This window comes from Hypanus sabinus, chromosome 23 (assembly GCF_030144855.1).
Source record: "Hypanus sabinus isolate sHypSab1 chromosome 23, sHypSab1.hap1, whole genome shotgun sequence".
In the NCBI taxonomy this organism is placed as follows: domain Eukaryota; kingdom Metazoa; phylum Chordata; class Chondrichthyes; order Myliobatiformes; family Dasyatidae; genus Hypanus; species Hypanus sabinus.
The window spans coordinates 2997457-3015978 of NC_082728.1; the positions used below are offsets into that span (position 1 = coordinate 2997457).

The window sequence follows — 18522 nt, forward strand, 5'->3', positions numbered from 1 at the left end:
GGGAATGTGGGATGATCTTATCGAGGTGTGTAGGGTCATGCGGGGTGTAGATAGGGTGAATGCACACAGTGTTTTTCCCAGGGTTGAGGAATCTAGAACCAGAGGGCACAGGCTTAAAGCGAGAAAGGTGAAATTTCATAGGAATTTGAAGGGCAACTTTTTCCACCTAGAGGGTAGTCTGTGTTTGGAATTAGCTGCCAGAGGAAGTTACATTAACAACATTGAAAAAGGCCTCAGTTACATGGGTTACATGGGTTGAAAAGACTTGGAGGAATGTCAAAGTGGATTTATCATCAAAATACATATATGTAACCATATACAACTCTGAGATTCGTTTACTTGTGGGCAATCGGAGTAAATCCAAGAAACACAAAAGAATCAATGAAAGACCTCACCAACGGGACAGACAAACAGTGTGGGGGGGGGGGGGGGGAGAACTCGGCAAACTGCATATTGACTGGCTGCATCACGTGGAAGCATTAATGCCCCTGAACAGAAAATTCTACAAAAAGTAGTGTATACCATCCAGTCCTCCCCACCATTGAGCACATCTGCACAGAGTGTTGTCACAGGAAAACAGCATCCATCAAGAAGGAGCTCCGCCACTCAGCTCACGCTCTCTTTTCACTGCTATCATCAGGAAGGAGATACAAGGGCCTCAGGACTCACACCACCAGGATCAGGAACCTCAACCATCAGGCTCTTGAACCAGACGGGATAATCACGCAACTTTACTGTCCCCGTCACTGAACTGCTCCCACAAACTGGACTCACTTTCTAGTTCTCTTCGTGTCCTCGATGTTTATTGCTTATTTATTATTATTATTATTGTATTTGCACAGTTTGGTCTCTTGCACTGTCTGTCTGTCCTATCGAGTGCAGTCTTGCATTGTTTCCAGCTCGACTGCGAATGCCCACAAGAAAAGGAATCTCAGGCTTGTATGTGGTGACATGTATGTACTTTGATAATAAATTCACTTTGGCAATAGTGGTTTTTAACCGCTCTGATTTCTTAGCTCCTCCGTTTGATTCATATGGTGTTCAGCATCCTTGTGTGTTGGCTGGTTACTGAGCTGCTGGATGTGCTTCATCCTTTCTTCATCTTGCCTTTTCTTGTACTTCCAGCCTCCAGAGAGAATCAGACCAGTGTGATGAAGAAGAAGAAAGCCAAGTCCAGCCAGTACAAAGGCCACAAGAAAAGTAGGAATTGTTTGCAATTGTTTTTCAGTTCTCTCCCAGTCTGCCTGACTATTACTCAAATCATTGGTAAATATTTTACCGAAAATCAATAGCAATAACACACAGACTACAGGAATATCCCCATATTTATCTGTCATACCAGTTCTGTATATTTGTACAAATTCTTTCTGGTCACGCTGTCATCTCAGTGTCTGCTAGAGAATTGCTTTATTTGTCACGTATACATCAAAAGGCAGTGAAGTGTGTTCCGTTAATGGCCGTGTGGGTCCAAGGATGTGCTGGGGGCAAGGTTCCAATTCCGGTGCCAACATAGCAGGCCCACAACTTACTAACCCTAACCTGTATGCCTTTGGTAATGTGGTTGGAAAGCACAGCACCCAGAAGAAACCCGGACAGTCACGGAGAGAGAAGTGCAAACTCCATGAAGACTGTGGCAGAAGTTGAACCATGATTGCTGGCGCTGTAAAGCATTGCCCTAACCGCTATGCACCTGTGTCGCTGTACCATGGGCAAGAAGGCCAGGAAGTATGGCTCTGCAATTGGTGGAACTGTGCAACTTTCGGCTGATGGGACTGCCTAGCCAAGGCAGATTGGGCAGTGCGGATGGAGGGGTTTCCCTGTTGTATTTGAGCATTACAATCCTGAAACATGCAGCATCTATTTCCACTAACCATCTTCGGCATTTTTTCAAAGTGCAGAAATTACTTTCTCCTTCATGTAGCTCTTCCTCTGCTGTTAGCTGCCAGCAAGGATCTGAGCTGCAACTGCTCCACACACAGGCAACGTGTGACTGAGCGGATTCTGTCCGCGGAGCGAGAGACAGTTCATAGGCAACGTGTGACTGAGCGGATTCTGTCCGCGGAGTGAGAGACAGTTCACAGGCAACGTGTGACTGAGCGGATTCTGTCCGCGGAGCGAGAGACAGTTCACAGGCAACGTCTGACTGAGCAGATTCTGTCCGCGGAGTGAGAGACAGTTCATAGGCAACGTGTGACTGAGCGGATTCTGTCCACAGAGTGAGAGACAGTTCACAGGCAACGTGTGACTGAGCGGATTCTGTCCGCGGAGTGAGAGACAGTTCACAGGCAACGTGTGACTGAGCGGATTCTGTCCGCGGAGTGAGAGACAGTTCACAGGCAACGTGTGACTGAGCGGATTCTGTCCGCGGAGTGAGAGACAGTTCACAGGCAACGTGTGACTGAGCGGATTCTGTCCACAGAGTGAGAGACAGTTCACAGGCAACGTGTGACTGTGCTGATTCTGTCCACAGAGTGAGAGACAGTTCACAGGCAACGTGTGACTGTGCTGATTCTGTCCACAGAGTGAGAGACAGTTCACAGGCAACTTGTGACTGTGCTGATTCTGTCCGTGGAGTGAGAGACAGTTCACAGGCAACGTGTGACTGAGCGGATTCTGTCCGTGGAGTGAGAAACAGTTCACAGGCAACGTGTGACTGTGCTGATTCTGTCTGCGGAGTGAGAGACAGTTCACAGGCAACGTGTGACTGTGCTGATTCTGTCTGCGGAGTGAGAGACAGTTCACAGGCAACGTGTGACTGTGCTGATTCTGTCCACAGAGTGAGAGACAGTTCACAGGCAACTTGTGACTGTGCTGATTCTGTCCGTGGAGTGAGAAACAGTTCACAGGCAACGTGTGACTGTGCTGATTCTGTCTGCGGAGTGAGAGACAGTTCACAGGCAACGTGTGACTGTGCTGATTCTGTCCACAGAGTGAGAGACAGTTCACAGGCAACGTGTGACTGTGCTGATTCTGTCCACAGAGTGAGAGACAGTTCACAGGCAACGTGTGACTGTGCTGATTCTGTCTGCGGAGCGAGAGACAGTACACACTTCCATGTACTTTGTGCATTTTATTTATTTTTTAAATTTGGTGATACAGCAGAGTAACAGGTCCTTCTCAACAAATGCATGCTGTCCAGTTACACTCATGGGACCAATTAATCTACTAGCCTGTATGTTTTTGGACTTTGAGAGGAAACCCACTTGGTCAGAGGGAGAATGTATAAATAACCAGAGAGCAGAGGAATTGGATCTCGTTGCTTGCGCTGTCAAGTGTTAAGGTATCTGATACACTACTGTGACAGGCGTTTTCTTTTAACCCAACTGATGCTCCCTGTAGTGGGAGTGTGCAGTGCAGAGGGAATTCCGATCACACTCGAATTGTTTGCTCCTTTTAAATGTCAGGCAAATGCTTCCCTGTCTTGTACTGCACGTTGGCCGGAAGGCCCATCCTCTCTTTCTGTCTCCAAACAAAACATTACACAGGAAGCAGCAAGGATTTCATTCTCAGGATTTTGCGGAAGATTTGGAATATTTTCTCAGTGGGTGGTAATTAAACTTTTCCATGTTTTCAAAGTCAAATTTGCTGTCATCTGTGCAAGTACAGGTGCAATGAAAAATCATACTTGTGTCAGCATCAGAAAAGCTGTATTCACAAGAAGAACAAATCATACACTATTTTAAAAAGAAAGAATACAATTGGAACATGAAAAATGACGAGAACGTTCTAAATTCTTGACTGGTCAGAGCATGAAGGGATACGGGGAGAAGGCAGGAGATTGGGGCTGAGGAGGAAATTGGATCAGCCATGATGACATGGTGGAGCAGACTCGACGGGCCAAATGGCCTAATTCTGCTCCTTTATCTTATGGTCTTAAACTGTAGTGATTAGGATTTTGCCAGTTACTTCAGCAACTAAATGTTTGAAGGGAAGTAGCTGTTCTTGAAACTGGTAGTTTGGCACTTCAGGCTTGTGTACGTCCTGGCCAATGGGGCTGTGAGAAGATGGAGTGATCTTTGATGGCTGTTACCTTTCTAAGGCAGCACCTCCTGTAGATACTTCTGATGGTGGGAAGGGATAAACCTGAGGCTTTACACTGCTTTGATCAGACCGCACTTGGACTATTCTGGGCAGTTTTGGACCCCTTGTCTAAGAAAAGATGTGCTGAAATTGGAGAGTCCAGAGGAGATTCAGAAAATTATCCCAGGAATGAAAGGGTTAATAAATGAGCATTTGATGGCTCTGGGGCTGTACTCGCTGGAGTTTAGGAGAATCGGGGAGATCTCATTGAATATTGAAAGGTCTGGATAGAGTGGATGCAAGAGGAAGCCATAGAAAGATTTACAAGGATGTTGACTGGATTGGGGGCATGCCTTATGAGAATAGGTTGAGTGAACTCGGCCTTTTCTCCTTGGAGCGACGGAGGATGAGAGGCAACTTGATAGAGGTGTGGAAGGTGATGAGAGGCATTGATCGTGTGGATAGTCAGAGGCTTTTCCCCAGGGCTAAAATGGCTAGCACGAGAGGGCACAGTTTTAAGGTGTTTGGAATAGGTACAGAGGAGATGTCAGGGGTAAGTTTTTTTTACGCAGAGTGTGGTGAGTGCGTGGAATGGGCTGCCGGCGACGGCAATGGAGATGGAAACGATGGGGTCTTTTAAGAGTCTCCTGGATGGGTACATGGAGATTAGAAAAATAGAGGGCTATGGTTAAGTTGTAGGTCGGACATGCTCGGCACAGCTTTGTGGGCCGAAGGGCCTGTATTGTACTGTATGTTTTCTACTGTTTTCTGTATTGTACTCTGTTTCTAAGAGGGTATTTCCAATATTGAGTGGGTCTAGGACCAGAGGGGACAGCCTCAGACTAGAAGGAATTGGGAGGAATTCCTTTAGCTAGAGAGTGGTGAATCTGTGGAGGCCAGGTCATTATTTAAAGCAGAGGTTGATATGTTCTTGATTAGTAAGTGCATCAAGATTTACAGAGAGAATGGGGTTGAGAGGGATAATAAATCAGCCATGAGGGAGTGGCAGAACACATTCGATGGGCTGAATGGTCTAATCTGCTCCTATGTCTAATGGTCTTATGGGTGTATTAAGCAGAGTCCACTACTCTCTGCAGCTTCTTGTGTTCCTGCACATTTGACCATGATATACCCAGACGGGATACTTTCCACTGTGCATCCGTAGAGTGGTCAGTGACAAGCTGAACCTTCCAAGAAAATGAAGACAGTGGCATTCTTTCCTTGTGACTGCATCTACGTGCCTGGACCTGGACCTAGACAGGTCACCTGATATGTTGAATTTAAAGCTGCTGACTCTCTCTGCCAGCAATTCTGCAATGTAGACTGCCACATGTTCGCTCCCCACCTTTCCACTCTGCAAAGTCAGCAATCAGCTCCTTGACTGAGCGAGATGTTGTTGCAGCATCACTTGCCCTGTGACCTATCTACCCCTCGACAAGTACAGGTATTATCCAGGTACATGTACAACCCTGAGATCATTTCTTGCAGACATGCTCAATAAATCCACAATAGAATCAATGAAAGACTGCACCAACTGGGCATTCAAACAGCATCTAAAAGACACCAAACTGCAAATACAAAAGAAAGACTAATAATAAATAAATAAATGAAGTTATCCCCTTTAGTTCAAGAGCCTGATGATTGAGGGGTAATAACTATTCCTGAACATTGTGGAGTGAGTCCTGAGGCTCCTGTACCACCTTCCTGATGGCAGCAGTGAGAAGAGACCGTGGCCTGGGTGATGGACAGGGCTTTACCCTTGAATGACTGGGCATATTCACTACTTTTTGTAGGATTTTCCATTCAAAGGCATTGGTGTTTCTTGACCAGGATGTGATGCAGCCAGTCAATATACTTTCCACCACACATATATTTAAAAAATGGTCAAAGTTACAGATGACACACTGAATCTTCACAAATTCTTGAGGAAGTAGAGGCTCTGCTATGCTTTCTTAGTAACTGCACTAACATGCGGAGCCCAGTACAGGTCCTCTGGAATGGTAACACCGAGGATTTTAAAGTTGCTGACCCTCTGCACCTCTGATCCTCCAATGAGGACTGTCTGATGGACCTCTGGTTTCCTCCTGCTGAGGTCTAATCAGCACCTTGGTCCTGCTGACATTGAGTGAGAGGTTGTTGTTACAGCACTACTCAGCCCGAGTTTCAATATCACACCTCGTCACCACCTTTGATTCGGCTAGTGACCGTGATGGTACAAGGTTCGTTTTATTGTCAAGTGTGCATGTACAATACAACTCGATACTCGTCTTCTCCAGATAGCCAGGAAATGCATATGGGAAAAGCAAAAGAAACAACTAGCAGACCCCAGTGTTACGTACCCCGTAACTGGGTCACTTACCAGCAAAGATAGAGAGGTCTGTTGAAGTCTGATGGTACTATTTTTAACAGTATTTATTGATAAAAATACACAAGAATAAATCAATGCAAACATACAGATAATATACATCGTTAATACTAAATCTAAAAGCGCGGGTATAATAATAATCAATAAGAAATAGCTCTATGGTTGTCTAGGGGATAATGTATTGTCCGATGGAAATATAAAAGTCACTTTAGTTCATTCAAGCTGCAGCTTTCTGGTTTGAGAGAGAGACGGGTTAAAACTTGCCCAGTCCCTTTATGATGTCAATCCTTCGAGAGTCGTTGGGAGTTGATTTCCCCGTTGTTAGCTAAAAACCATTCTTCCGTGGTCAAGGCACACCGATTACGGGGCAAATGGAAACGGACGCACGTGGCCTTCCCACTGGCTTCCGCTATTACGGGATCGCTAGCGTTTCTTCTCGTGCGTCTGAGGGGCTGGTCCCACAGACCCTCTTTTATCCTGACTCACAGGGTCTCAGATGTCAAATCAGGTTGGGATGATGCAATCTCTCCACCAACCTCCCCCTCGGTTCATTGCCTGGGGGCTTCGATGCATCGTACCGGATTCAATACACAAGTCCGTCTCCAGGAGACAATAGCCGGTATCAATGGCTCCACCTTTTTGGAGGCCAGGACACATTCCAACTCTTTGTGGATTCTGCATGTCTTTCTCTCATTTCCTGTGTCTCCTGAACTAACTCGATAGTGATCTTGCGATTCTCACAAAGGAGGGGGCTACCCCGCACCCTTCGGCCCCTCAGAGCTGTGGCACATTTGTAAAACCAGAAATCCTGATCTCTCCCCGCAGAAAAAAAGCAACAATAACAATCCCAGACACTTCCCCCCCCCCCCACAGAAAAACCAGCAACAATAACAATCCTCAACCTCCTCCCCTACAGAGAAAACAGCACTACTAGTAATGGTTATTTATTTACAGTTAGTCTTGCTATACAGCACATTTGCTGGAATACTTGAATTCCATTACAGAATCAAAATCGAGTTTACTATCACTGAACTGTGTTGTTCTGTGGAAGCAGTGCAATATATTAGATGTTGTCTATTTTGTTATGTTTGTTTACAGAGTTATCAGAAGAGAATCACACTTTTAAAAATTCTCGTGCCTGCGTTGTGTTTGCCTGTGCCAAAGCCTCCATGATGTTCCAGTCAAAATGGTGTCCTTCTTGGTCTTTGTGTACCGAGATCTGCGGCAGTGGATCATTGTACTGCCAGTTTACATTCCCATAAACAAGTTGAGAGTTTACGTCCTGTCTAGCTGGGTTTGTGCTGGTGTTGGTGTCAGCACTGGCCCTCAGGACTGGTGTGAGACTCTCATCTAAACCTTGCGAAAGCTGCCTCCTGCAGGCCCCACTGAAAGATCAGCTTTACTTGTCACACCTCCAGTGCAATGTGTCATTATACGTCAACAACCAGCACAGTCTGGGTATGTGCTGGGGGCCAATTACTATCCCTAACCTGTATGTCTTTGGACTGTGGGAGGAAATGAGAGCACCCAGAGGAAACTCACATAGTCATGGGGAGAATGTGTAAACTCCTTACCGACAGCAGAAGGAATTGTACCCCACTCACTGTTTTGTAATAGGGTTAATCTGTCTGTCATGGTAGCGGGTCACCCACTCGGTGACTTGGCTCCAGTGAGTGGGTCAGCATTGGGTGCTCTTCGTACAGCTGAATGACACTAGCAGAGTGGGTGGGTTATTCTAGTGCTGCCTCCACCATTAAGGGGATATGTGTTAACCTCTTATCGCTGTGTATTTCAGCCAGTAGCAGCAAACACCGCGACATCATCATCTGGTGACCAAGGTCTGTTGGCATCTCTCAACTGCGTTTACTGTTAGCCACCAGGTAAGTGCAAAGCCTCAAAGGTGCCTGGATTAGAGAGCAACACGCACAAATTACAGGAGGGACTCAACAGGTCAGGCAGCATCTATGGAAGGGAATGAACTGTGGACGTTTTGGGCCGAGAACCATCATCAGGACTGAAAAGGAAGGGGGCAGAAGCCTGGACGAGGGTGAGGGATGGGGAAGGAGAGCAAGCGGGCATGTGATAGATGAGACCAGGTGAGAGGAAAGGTGGGTGGGTGGGATGAAGTGAGATGGGTGGAAGAAGGAATCTGGTAGGAGAGGAGAGTGCATGGGAGAAAGGGAAGGAGGATTGGCACCAGTGAGAGGGGAGCCAGAATAGGGGAGTAAAATGAGTGATCAAGTGCACAGCCAGAGACCTTTTTCCCAGGGTGGGAATGGCTATTACAGGGGGACATAATTGGAGGGAAGTATGGGGGGATATGAAAGGTTTCTTTTTACACAGAGTGGTGGGTGTGTGGAACACACTACTGGGTGGTGGTAGAGGCAGATACATTAGGAATATTTAAGAGACTCTTAGATAAACACATGGATGATAGAAAAATGAAGAGCTATGTGGGAGGGAATGGTTAGATTGATCTTCGTATTGGCCAAAGGCAGGGGTCAGCAACCTTTACCACTGAAAGAGCCACTTGGACCCGTTTCCCACAGAAAAGAAAACACTGGGAGCCGCAAAACCCGTTTGACATTTAAAATGAAATAACACTGCATACAACGTTTTGTTTTGCCTTTATGCTATGTATAAACAAACTATAATGTGTTGCATTTATGAAATTGATGAACTCCTGCAGAGAAAACGAAATTACATTTCTGCATGCAACAAAAACATGTTGACCTCCGAAAAAAAGACGTTGGGTTGAAGGTTACTTTTAAGTAAAATACTCAACGTCTATTTGAGTCCTTCTTGTATTTATGAAAAACGCCAAACTTAAATTTGCCGCCAGCAGCAAACCAAAAATAACGTCAGCCAGCTGTCAACCTGAAAAATAAAAGGACTATTTCACTGAACAATGAAAGCATATGAATATACGTAAAATAATAGGCAATTAAAATATTTATCATCCTTGTTCAGGTTGACTCACACCTGACAATGCAGTCGTATTCAGTAGGGATGGATCGATGCTTAGGGGAGTGACCAGGAAGGATAATGTGTTTTTTTCCTCTCTGAACTCACAGAAGCGTTTCCCAAACGATGTTTGCATTGCGATGATTGCCCAATGTAAATACTCCGAATTTATCATGTCGTGACCTTTTTTGAACTCTCTCAAATTGGGGAAGTGAGACAATGTGCCTTTCTGTAAATCTCTGGCAAGCAACGTCAACTTGCGCTCGAATGCCAAAACATCCTCCAACATGTGCAGGGCTGTACGTCCTTACCCCGTTGAAGAGCTGTGTTCAGCGTGTTCAGGTGCGCTGTTATGTCTACCATGAAGTGTAGCTTTTCCAGCCACTCTGGCTGTTCCAGCTCAGGAAAGGTGAGCCCTTTGCTGCCCAGGAAAGTTTTCACTTCTTCCAGACACGCGACAAAGCGTTTCAGCACCTCCCCTCTGGACAGCCAGCGATAAAAACACGTTGTAGCGGTTGCTACACGCAGTCAGTAAACTGCAGTCAAAGATAGCTTTATTCGAACTAAACAGCCTTGCTTTTAAGCCTCCCTCAACCCGCCCCCCATGGGCGCGGATGCTGCAAAAGACACGTACTCACAAACCCCCGTAGGCTATCTCCCTTAGCCTGAACGCTGGCTAATTGTGAGCCGGTTCGGATGTGTCAGGAAATGGGTCGCCACAAAGTCTTATTTAGATTGTACAAGATCACCATAATCTTCAAATTTAGATTTACATTTCAAAAACTAACAAACTAACATAAAATACATTTTAATTAAATACTGACCATGTAGCGGTGTGCTACACGCAGCGCTAAAATTACGACACGGAGTCGGTAACTGCAGTCGAAGGAAAAAACTTTATTCGAAATCTTCAGCCTCACTTTTAAGCCTCCCTCAACCTGCCCCCCATGGCGCAGAGGCTCCAAAGCTCTGTGCTCGCAAACCCCCGTAGGCTATCTAATTGTGAGTCGGTTCGGATGTGCCAGGAAAAGGGTCGCCACAACCAATTATTTCCCAAAGCAACAGGGAGCCGCAGCACAGACGTAAAAGAGCCACATGCGGCTCCGGAGCCGCGGGTTGCCGACCCCCGGCCAAAGGGAATGTAATGTTCTGTGTTGTAGTGGATTGCACATCCAATCACTAGCCTCACCTCACACGCTTTGCAATCCATCTTCACAGTTACCCTGGGGACAGAGAGGAGTGCAAGTTGTGGTTGTGTGAAAGGTCTCTGAGAGTACCTGGATTGCGTGTGTGTGTGGACCAACAGGGAAAGAGAACAAGGTATAGAGTATAACTGAAAGTCAGAGGCTTGCGAAATGTTTGGGCTTAAACAAGCAGCCTGGGGTCGGAGAGCTGAGCATCTTGCCCTGTGATTCCTCAGCATCCCCAGTCTGCTTCCGCTAAGTGATTTCATTTCCAAAAGGCAGGAGCAATTGAGTGACCTGGAAGGATTTGAGTAGGGCAGCTGCAATTAACCAGTTTGCTCTGTTCAAATCTTCTAACTATTTAAACTGTATGTATAATAAATATCATTGTTTGCACAATGGATATTTCAGAATTTAATCTGCTCTCCCCACAGCCCTGCCAAATTTTTAATTTTCCAATACTTATCCATCTCCTATTTCAAAGTTACAATTCATTCAGCCTTCCCAGCAGTCCAGATCCCTTCATAACACTACTTTGAAAAGAGGTTCCTTATCTCACTTTGGTTCTTTTGTTAGCCTCAGACATTTTCTCAACCCCATTTCTTGACCCAGCTGACAATGCAAGTGGCTTTTTCCTTTCATTTGTGCTTCTACCCTTCAGGACTTAAATACCTTTCTCCAAGAACAGAGATGAGGAGGAATTTCTTTAGAGCATAAGATAGAGGAGCAGAATTAGGCCATTTGGCCCATTGAGCCTGCTCCACCATTTCAACAAGGCTGGTCCATTTTTCCTGTCAGCACCAATCTCTTGTCTTCTCCCCATTTCCTTTGACGTCATGACCAATCAAGAATCTATCAGCCTCTGCCTTAAATATACGAAAAGACAGCCTCCACAGCTGCACGTAGCAAGTAATTCCACAGATTCACCACCCTCTGGCTGAAGAAATTACTCCTCATCTCCATTCCAAAAGGACGCCCCTCTATTCTGATGCTGTGTCCTCTGGTCTTAGACTCTCCCATCATAGGAAACATCCTCTCCACATCCACTCTATCAAGGCCTTTCAACATTTCATTGGTTTCAAAGAGGTCACCCCTCATTCTTCTGAATTCCAATGAGTCTAGGCCCAGAGTCATGAAGCTCTCTTCATATGACAAACGTTCCTTCAATCCTGGAATCATCTTTGTGAACCTCCTTTGAACTCTCTCCAATGCCAATACATCCTTTCTAAGATAAGGGGCCCAAAACTCCAAGTGAGGCCTCACTAGTGCTTTATAAAGTCTAAACATTACACTCTTGCTTATATATTTTAGTCCTTTTGAAGAGAATGCTAAAACCTGTAAATTAATCTTTTGGGAATCCTGCACAAGGACTCACAAGTCCATTTGCACCTCAGATTTTTGAAATTTTTATCCATTTAGATAATAGTCAACCCTTTAATTTCTTCTACCAAAGTGCATGACCGTACACTTCCTGACACTTTAGCCAGAGGATAATGAATCTGTGGAATTCATTGCCACAGATGGCTGTGAAGGCCAAGTCATGATGTATATTTAAAGCAGAGTTTGATAGATTCTTGATTAGTCAAGGTGTCAGTTAAGGGAAGAAGGCAGGAAAATGGGATTAAGAGGGAAAATAAATCACTCATGGTTGAAAGGTGGAGCAGACTCGATGGGCCAAATGGCCTAATTATGTTCCTATGTCTTATGGTCTTGTACTTTTCAGCTTCCTCTGTCTGAGGAGAATAGTTCCAATCTATCCACTTAAACAAAGGTCCCCATCTCCAGAATCATTTCAGCAAATATGTCCTTGTTCAAAATAAATTTAAGCACTTGTATGTCACAATATGCAGCCCTGAGATTCATTTTCTTGTGGAACATATTCAGTAAATTCAGATGAATAACCATAATCGAATCAGTGAAAGATTGCACTAACCTGGGTGTTTAACCAGTGTGCAAAAAACAATAAACTGTGCAAATACCAAAATAAAGTAATAATAATAAATAAATAAACAATAAATATTGTTAACATGAGATAATCCTTGAAAGTGAGTCCATCGGTTGTGGGAACAGTCAGTGATGGGGCAAGTGAAGTTGTCCCCTTTCGTTGAAGAGCCTGAAGGATGAGGGGTAATAACTGTTCCTGAAGCTGGTGATGTGAGTATTGAGGCTCCTGTACCTCAGTGGGAACAGCAGTGGGAAGAAAGCATGACTTGGATGCTGGGGTTCTTGATGCATGCTCCTTTCCTGCAAAAGCATTTCATGTAGATGTGCCCAATAGTGGGAAAGGCTTTACCGGTGATGTACTGGGCCGTATCCACTACTTTTTGTCTGGCTTTCTGTTCAAAGGCATTGGTGTTTCCATAGTTACATGTTCTCCAAAGCCTTCATATCTGTCCTGAAGTGTAGCGCCATGAACTAGACACAATACTGTAGTCATGGCTGAACCAGTATGTCATAAAGATTCATCACTACTTTCTAATTGTACTTTATGCCTCAATTTGTAAAACTCACATCTCTTGTGTCCCTGCTATTTAACCTCCCTGCTGTTCATACCTCATTTATTCTCCAACCTTCAGTCTATTGTAACACACATATACAAAGTTAATGTAAATTAATTATCAAAGTACATGCTTATTTTTATGTAGCGACAAAGCATAGTCAGCCCTTCTGGCCCTTTGAACTATGCCACCCCAGCATCCCCCAATTTAACCCTAACCTAATTGCAGGACAATTAACAATGACCATTTAAACTACCTGGTACGCCTTTGGACTGTGGGTGGAAACTGGAGCACCCAAGGAAAGCTCTCACATTCCACAGGAGAGCATACAGAGACTCCTTACAGAACAGCGCCGGAATTGAACTCTGAGCTCCAGAATGCCCTGAGCTGTAATGACGTCGTGCTAACTGCTCCGCTACCGTTGTGATATATATGACACCATGTACAACTGTGAGATTCCTTTTCTTGTGGGCAACTCAAAGAGGCTTCCATTGAGCCTCTGTTACTTTATTTTAAAAAATACATCAAATGATTTGGACATGATTTGCTTTTAACGGATCCCTGCTGGCTTTTCCTTGTCAATCAAGAACCGTTCTGTCCCTAATTGTTGTGCCTTTTCCATTCCTGAGGTGGTTATTGTGTTTATCCCTACTCCTGGCATGAACGTTTGCAACTTTGCAGCCCTTGGGCACCGTCCCTGGATCTATAGATGGGTGAATGATGAAGGCCAGGGTCTCTGCAGTGAATTTCGTACTCCTCTCTGCAGTCAAAGGTGTGTCCCTTCTGGATCAAGTGATTTAAGTGTCTCTCCCTATGTTTCCTACCATAATACAATACAGTCTTAAACTTCATCAGGTGACAATTGAGCCAGAAGAGGAGGAAGTCACCCTCTGCAGTACTAAGCCACTTTTGCTCCTGACTTGCAGCAGAGCCTGTTACGCCCCTCACACTGACCCATTTTTTAATACTTGTTTTATTTGTGGACTACGCATCAATTCAGTTGTGCAGAAGGTAACAGATTCTTGTAATCACAATGGATACTCTGCAGATAGAAACTCTCCATACAACCATAAGATATAGGAGCAGAAGTAGGCTATTCAGCCCATTGAGTACGTTCTGCCATTCAATCATTACTGATTTATTATCTCCCTCAATCCCATTCTCCGTAACCCCGTAACCCTTACTAATCAAGAACCTCTCCACCTCCTCTTTAAATATACTCAATTGCATGACTTACACAACCATCTGTGGCAGTGAATTCCACAGATTCACCATCCTCTGGCTAAAGAAATTCCTCCTCACCTCTGTTCTAAAGGGATGTCCTATTCTGAGGCTGTGCCCTCTGGTCGTAGACTCTTCCAGTTTTAGGAGCATCCTCTTCACATCCAGTCTATATGGGTCTTTCAGTATTTAGTAGGATTCAATTTCTTGCACAGCCTCTCCTTGCTGTTTGCAGCATTGGACTTGTCCTTTGCTGTGACCAAGCTTGGTACACTCATCACTGAGTACATCTACATGGAGTGCTGCCATAGGAATGCGGCCTCTATTATCAAGGACCTTCAGCATCCAGACCATGCTGTCTTCTTGCTACTGCCATTAGGAAGGAGGTACAGGAGCCTTAAGACCCACGCCTCCAGGTGCAGGAACAATTTTCATCCGATAGCCATCACCTCAACTGTGAACTGATACCACAAACTACAGACCCACTTTTAAGGACTTAACAGCTTGTGCTTTCAAAATTATTTATTTACTCTAGTATTATTTACATAATTTGCCTTCTTTTATACATTGGTTGTTTGTCAGTCTTTATAGTTTTTCATAAATTCTATTGTATTTCTGTATTTTAAATGAATCTCAAGGTTATACATGGTGTCGTGCGTACTTTTGATAGGAAGTTCACTTTGAATGTTGGTAGATGATGACTAGAACACTGAGAGGAGAGTCTTGTTGTACAGTAGTAGATGAGAGAAGTTGACAGATCTGTTGTCTTTCTGTCCGCAGTGAGTACAAGGTGAAATTTCTGGATATCGCCAAGATATGACACTGGGCCAGAATACGAGCCAACTCAGCCTCGTGGAAGACGCAGAGCAGCCTCTGAGCTTGTATCAAGCAAGAATGCTTGACTGATGTTTCTGCTCCTTCGGACTGCTGGTTTGCTGACGCAGGAGCTACCGCAGAGTGTGATTACGAGGCTGTTCAGCACATTTCACTGTACATTTTGGACAGCTGTGGTTCTGGGAGGATGATCAAAGACTGGAGATTCTCTCTTGGACTTTATTGTATATTGTACTTGAAGTTTTTTTGGCCTGGTTTGGTTTGGTTTGGGTTGGGGGGTGGGTAGGGAAGAAGAATGTCTGATTTAATTCTTTAACTAAGTTTGGTGAACAGCTCGCCTGTGGACGCCCTGTTATATATCCAGGTGAAGTTATGTTAACTTCCCATCGTCCTGCAGCCTCCATTGATGCCGTACGCCAGGCAGTAACAACTTGTTTTCTCATCTGGGATTGAACTTGGTTATTATGGTTTTTAAATATAAACTTCAGAACCCAGAGGAAACCCTCCCGGCCTGTTTGCGATGGCCCTCTGGACCAGCAGTCTCTCAGGGAGTTGCTGTCTGTCCTCTGTGTGTGTGTGTGTGTGTGTGTGTGAGTGTGTGTGTGAGTGAGTGAGTGTGTGTGTGAGTGAGTGCATGTGTGCATAGAGGCTGCAGCCAGTTCTCAATCTCTGAGCCAGCACAGTGTGTTTGCAGGTAGTCTGAGCCCTGCCAGGACTGACCGATGTTTGTTAAATTGTAATTGTGGCTTCCAGAGTCTTTGCTTGTACTCACTCTCACTGTACAGGCTTGTGTGCATATCCTTGTTTTGGAATGCTGTTTAATTTAACGCTAATGAGTTCCAGGAGTGAGTACAGGTACGGTGCTAAAAGGAGTGTCTGAGGCATCCCAATAGCCTCCTGTGTTAGAATTTAAACACCTCATCTCGTCTGCTTTAATTGGATTTGTATCGTTTGCAATGGGAAAGTTTTCCACAGAAGGCAGCCTCTGTGGGGAGGGTGTGGATTTTCAGGTTTTCATTGTGCAGGAGGAAGGAGACGACTGGCCAGTGATTAGGAGCGTAGGTGATGCCTGACTCCACCGTGGTGATGTGCTGGCCCTGGCTCAGTACGGGAGACAGAGTGGGCTAACTGTTCGCCTGACACTTGCCGTTTGATCTCCTCTGTTCAGTAAAGGCTAGTCACTTTCACATTGCTTTTTGGAGCAAGCCCTGGCTCTTCTTGTATGCGCAGAAGTAATACAGTGTGAAAGAATCCAGCTTGTTACTTTCCCAGAGAAAAGAAATGGAGAATCCCCTGCCTTAGTTGTGGGGTTATTTACAGAGCTACTAGACTGTACGGCCCTACCCTGTCAGAGCCCTGATGGAGTTGTGTATTGTTAGTATGGTGCATATTGGGTATTACTTTAAAATGTTCTCTTTTTTTTCCCCTCTAACTTCACCTGTCCAGCTTGTGCAGGTAGATTTGCATGGGGGAGATGAGCTAGATGCATTTCAGCAACTCATTTGTCAGAGCTGGACAGGAGGCTTGGACCCCAGCACTGAGACCCCTCTCAACAACAACTTGTGCTTCATCCACGTTCTCTTTGGTGGCAGTTCACTCAACTTCCCAGAAAATAGAAAAAAAGCTCTTGGTGTGGCTTTTTCGAAAGTCAGTGATGGTGTGAGTTCACGTTGTACCGTTTTGGTGCCCTCTCCTTTGGAGTGATTTATGATTTGAAGCCTCTCCCAACCTATTTGCAAACCTAATTGATGGAACCGGTTGTATCAGCCAGTTTCTGAAGCCGTCTGTTCTCTTGTTACCCTATTTTCAGTCCTCAGTGTAGGTAGTGTTGGCAGGTAAAGTGGAATTGCAAGGTTACTGCCGGTTTAATGTCCTGCTGTCATGAGTCCACCCTCTCCAGATCACCAGCGTTCCCAGTTTTGGTCTTGTGCACGCCTCCCCTGCTGATACCTGCTCCTTTTTTCAGAGTGCAAGTTTTCTAGGATTGCACGGGTCCCCTCTAAGGACATCCAGGCAGCACTAACAGCGTCAGCTCACTCTGATTTTTGTAATATGGTGCTACGTGAATCTTTAATATGAATCATCTTTTTCTTATTGAAATGGGTGGGGTGGGTGGGAGAGATTTTGGAAAAAAGCTGATTTGATTCAGGAAAATTGATTTCCTTCCTGCTGTCGAGTCATACCAATTTTGATAGAATTGAAAAAGGGAAAAGTAAAAAATAATATTCATAGTACCTAGAAAATCTCTTGCTGCTCCTGATGACACATGGAGAAGGGCAGCGATGTAGCTAATGGTGGGATTTGTACATGTTTTCTCTATGTATTTTGATAATCTGACCGGGTTATTGTACAAACGTAACCTTTCCTTTTTACTTGGTACAGTGGCTGTTGACAAGTTGTCCAGTTTTTGGCATCTCTGTCCCAACAGAACATGTTTTTCCCCAGAGGAAATCTTTTCACTAAACATTCAATGCATTAGTCACAGGTTTGTGTACAAATGAGAACTGTTCACTAAATGGCCATTTTTTTACACTTAATAAAAGATTTAAATGCTTGTGAGCCACTCTTCATTCTGCAGCATGTGATGTTTATGGATTAGTGATCTGTAGGCCAGACACTCTAGGCTGCACTTCTACTCCGTAAACCCTTGGAAAAAGTGAGTTCCTCTCAGAGCTCCGTGTTAAGACCATTGAACAGTGCAGTCACTTTGGCCCTCAATGTTGTGCCGACCATTTAACCTACTCAAAGATCAATTTAACCCTTCCTTTCCACATAGCCTCCCATTTTTCTAACATCCGTGTGCCTGTCTAAGAGTCTCTTAAATGTCCCTAATGTACCTGCCTCTACCACCACCCCTGGCAGTGTGTTCCACACACCCACCACTTTCTGTAAATATTCTCCTAAACTGTCCTCCAATCAGCTTAAAATTATGTCGCCTTCTTATTAACCATTTAAACTGTGGGGAAATAGTCTGGCTGTCCACTCAATCTATGCCTCTTATCATCCTATATACCTCTATCAAATCACTTCTCATTCTCCTTTGCTCCAAAGGGAAAATACTAAGCCTGTCCATCATGAGATATGCTCTTTAGTCCAGGCAGCATCTTGGTAAGTCTCCTCTGCACCCTCTCTAAACATCTTCCTATAATGAGGTGATCGGAGCCGAGTACTGTACTCTGTGTGGTCTAACCAGGGATTTATAGAGCTGCAAAATTCTGAAACATAAGAAATGGGAATAGGCAATCAAGCCTGCTCAGCCATTCAATAAGATCATGGCTGATCTGACCATGGACTCATCTCCACCTACCAGCCTCTTCCCCATAACCCTTAATTCCCCTACTATGCAAAAATCTATCCAACCTTGTCTTAAATATATTTACTGAGGTAGGCGCCACTCCTTCTTTAGGCAGAGAATTCCACAGATTCACCACCCTCT

General features: G+C 44.8%; 1 protein-coding gene across 1 annotated transcript in view; it reads left to right on the forward strand.

The window, feature by feature from the left end:
• The window catches only part of mbtd1 (mbt domain containing 1), a 68996-nt gene extending 51821 nt beyond the window's left edge, over positions 1–17175 (forward strand). Inside the window, exons 15-17 of the mRNA XM_059948177.1 lie at positions 1126–1200; positions 8181–8265; positions 15033–17175. Coding sequence (XP_059804160.1) covers positions 1126–1200; positions 8181–8218 — 113 coding nt within the window. The 3' untranslated portion in view covers positions 8219–8265; positions 15033–17175. The remainder of the gene's footprint in view (positions 1–1125; positions 1201–8180; positions 8266–15032) is intronic.
• The last annotated feature ends 1347 nt before the right edge of the window (positions 17176–18522 follow it).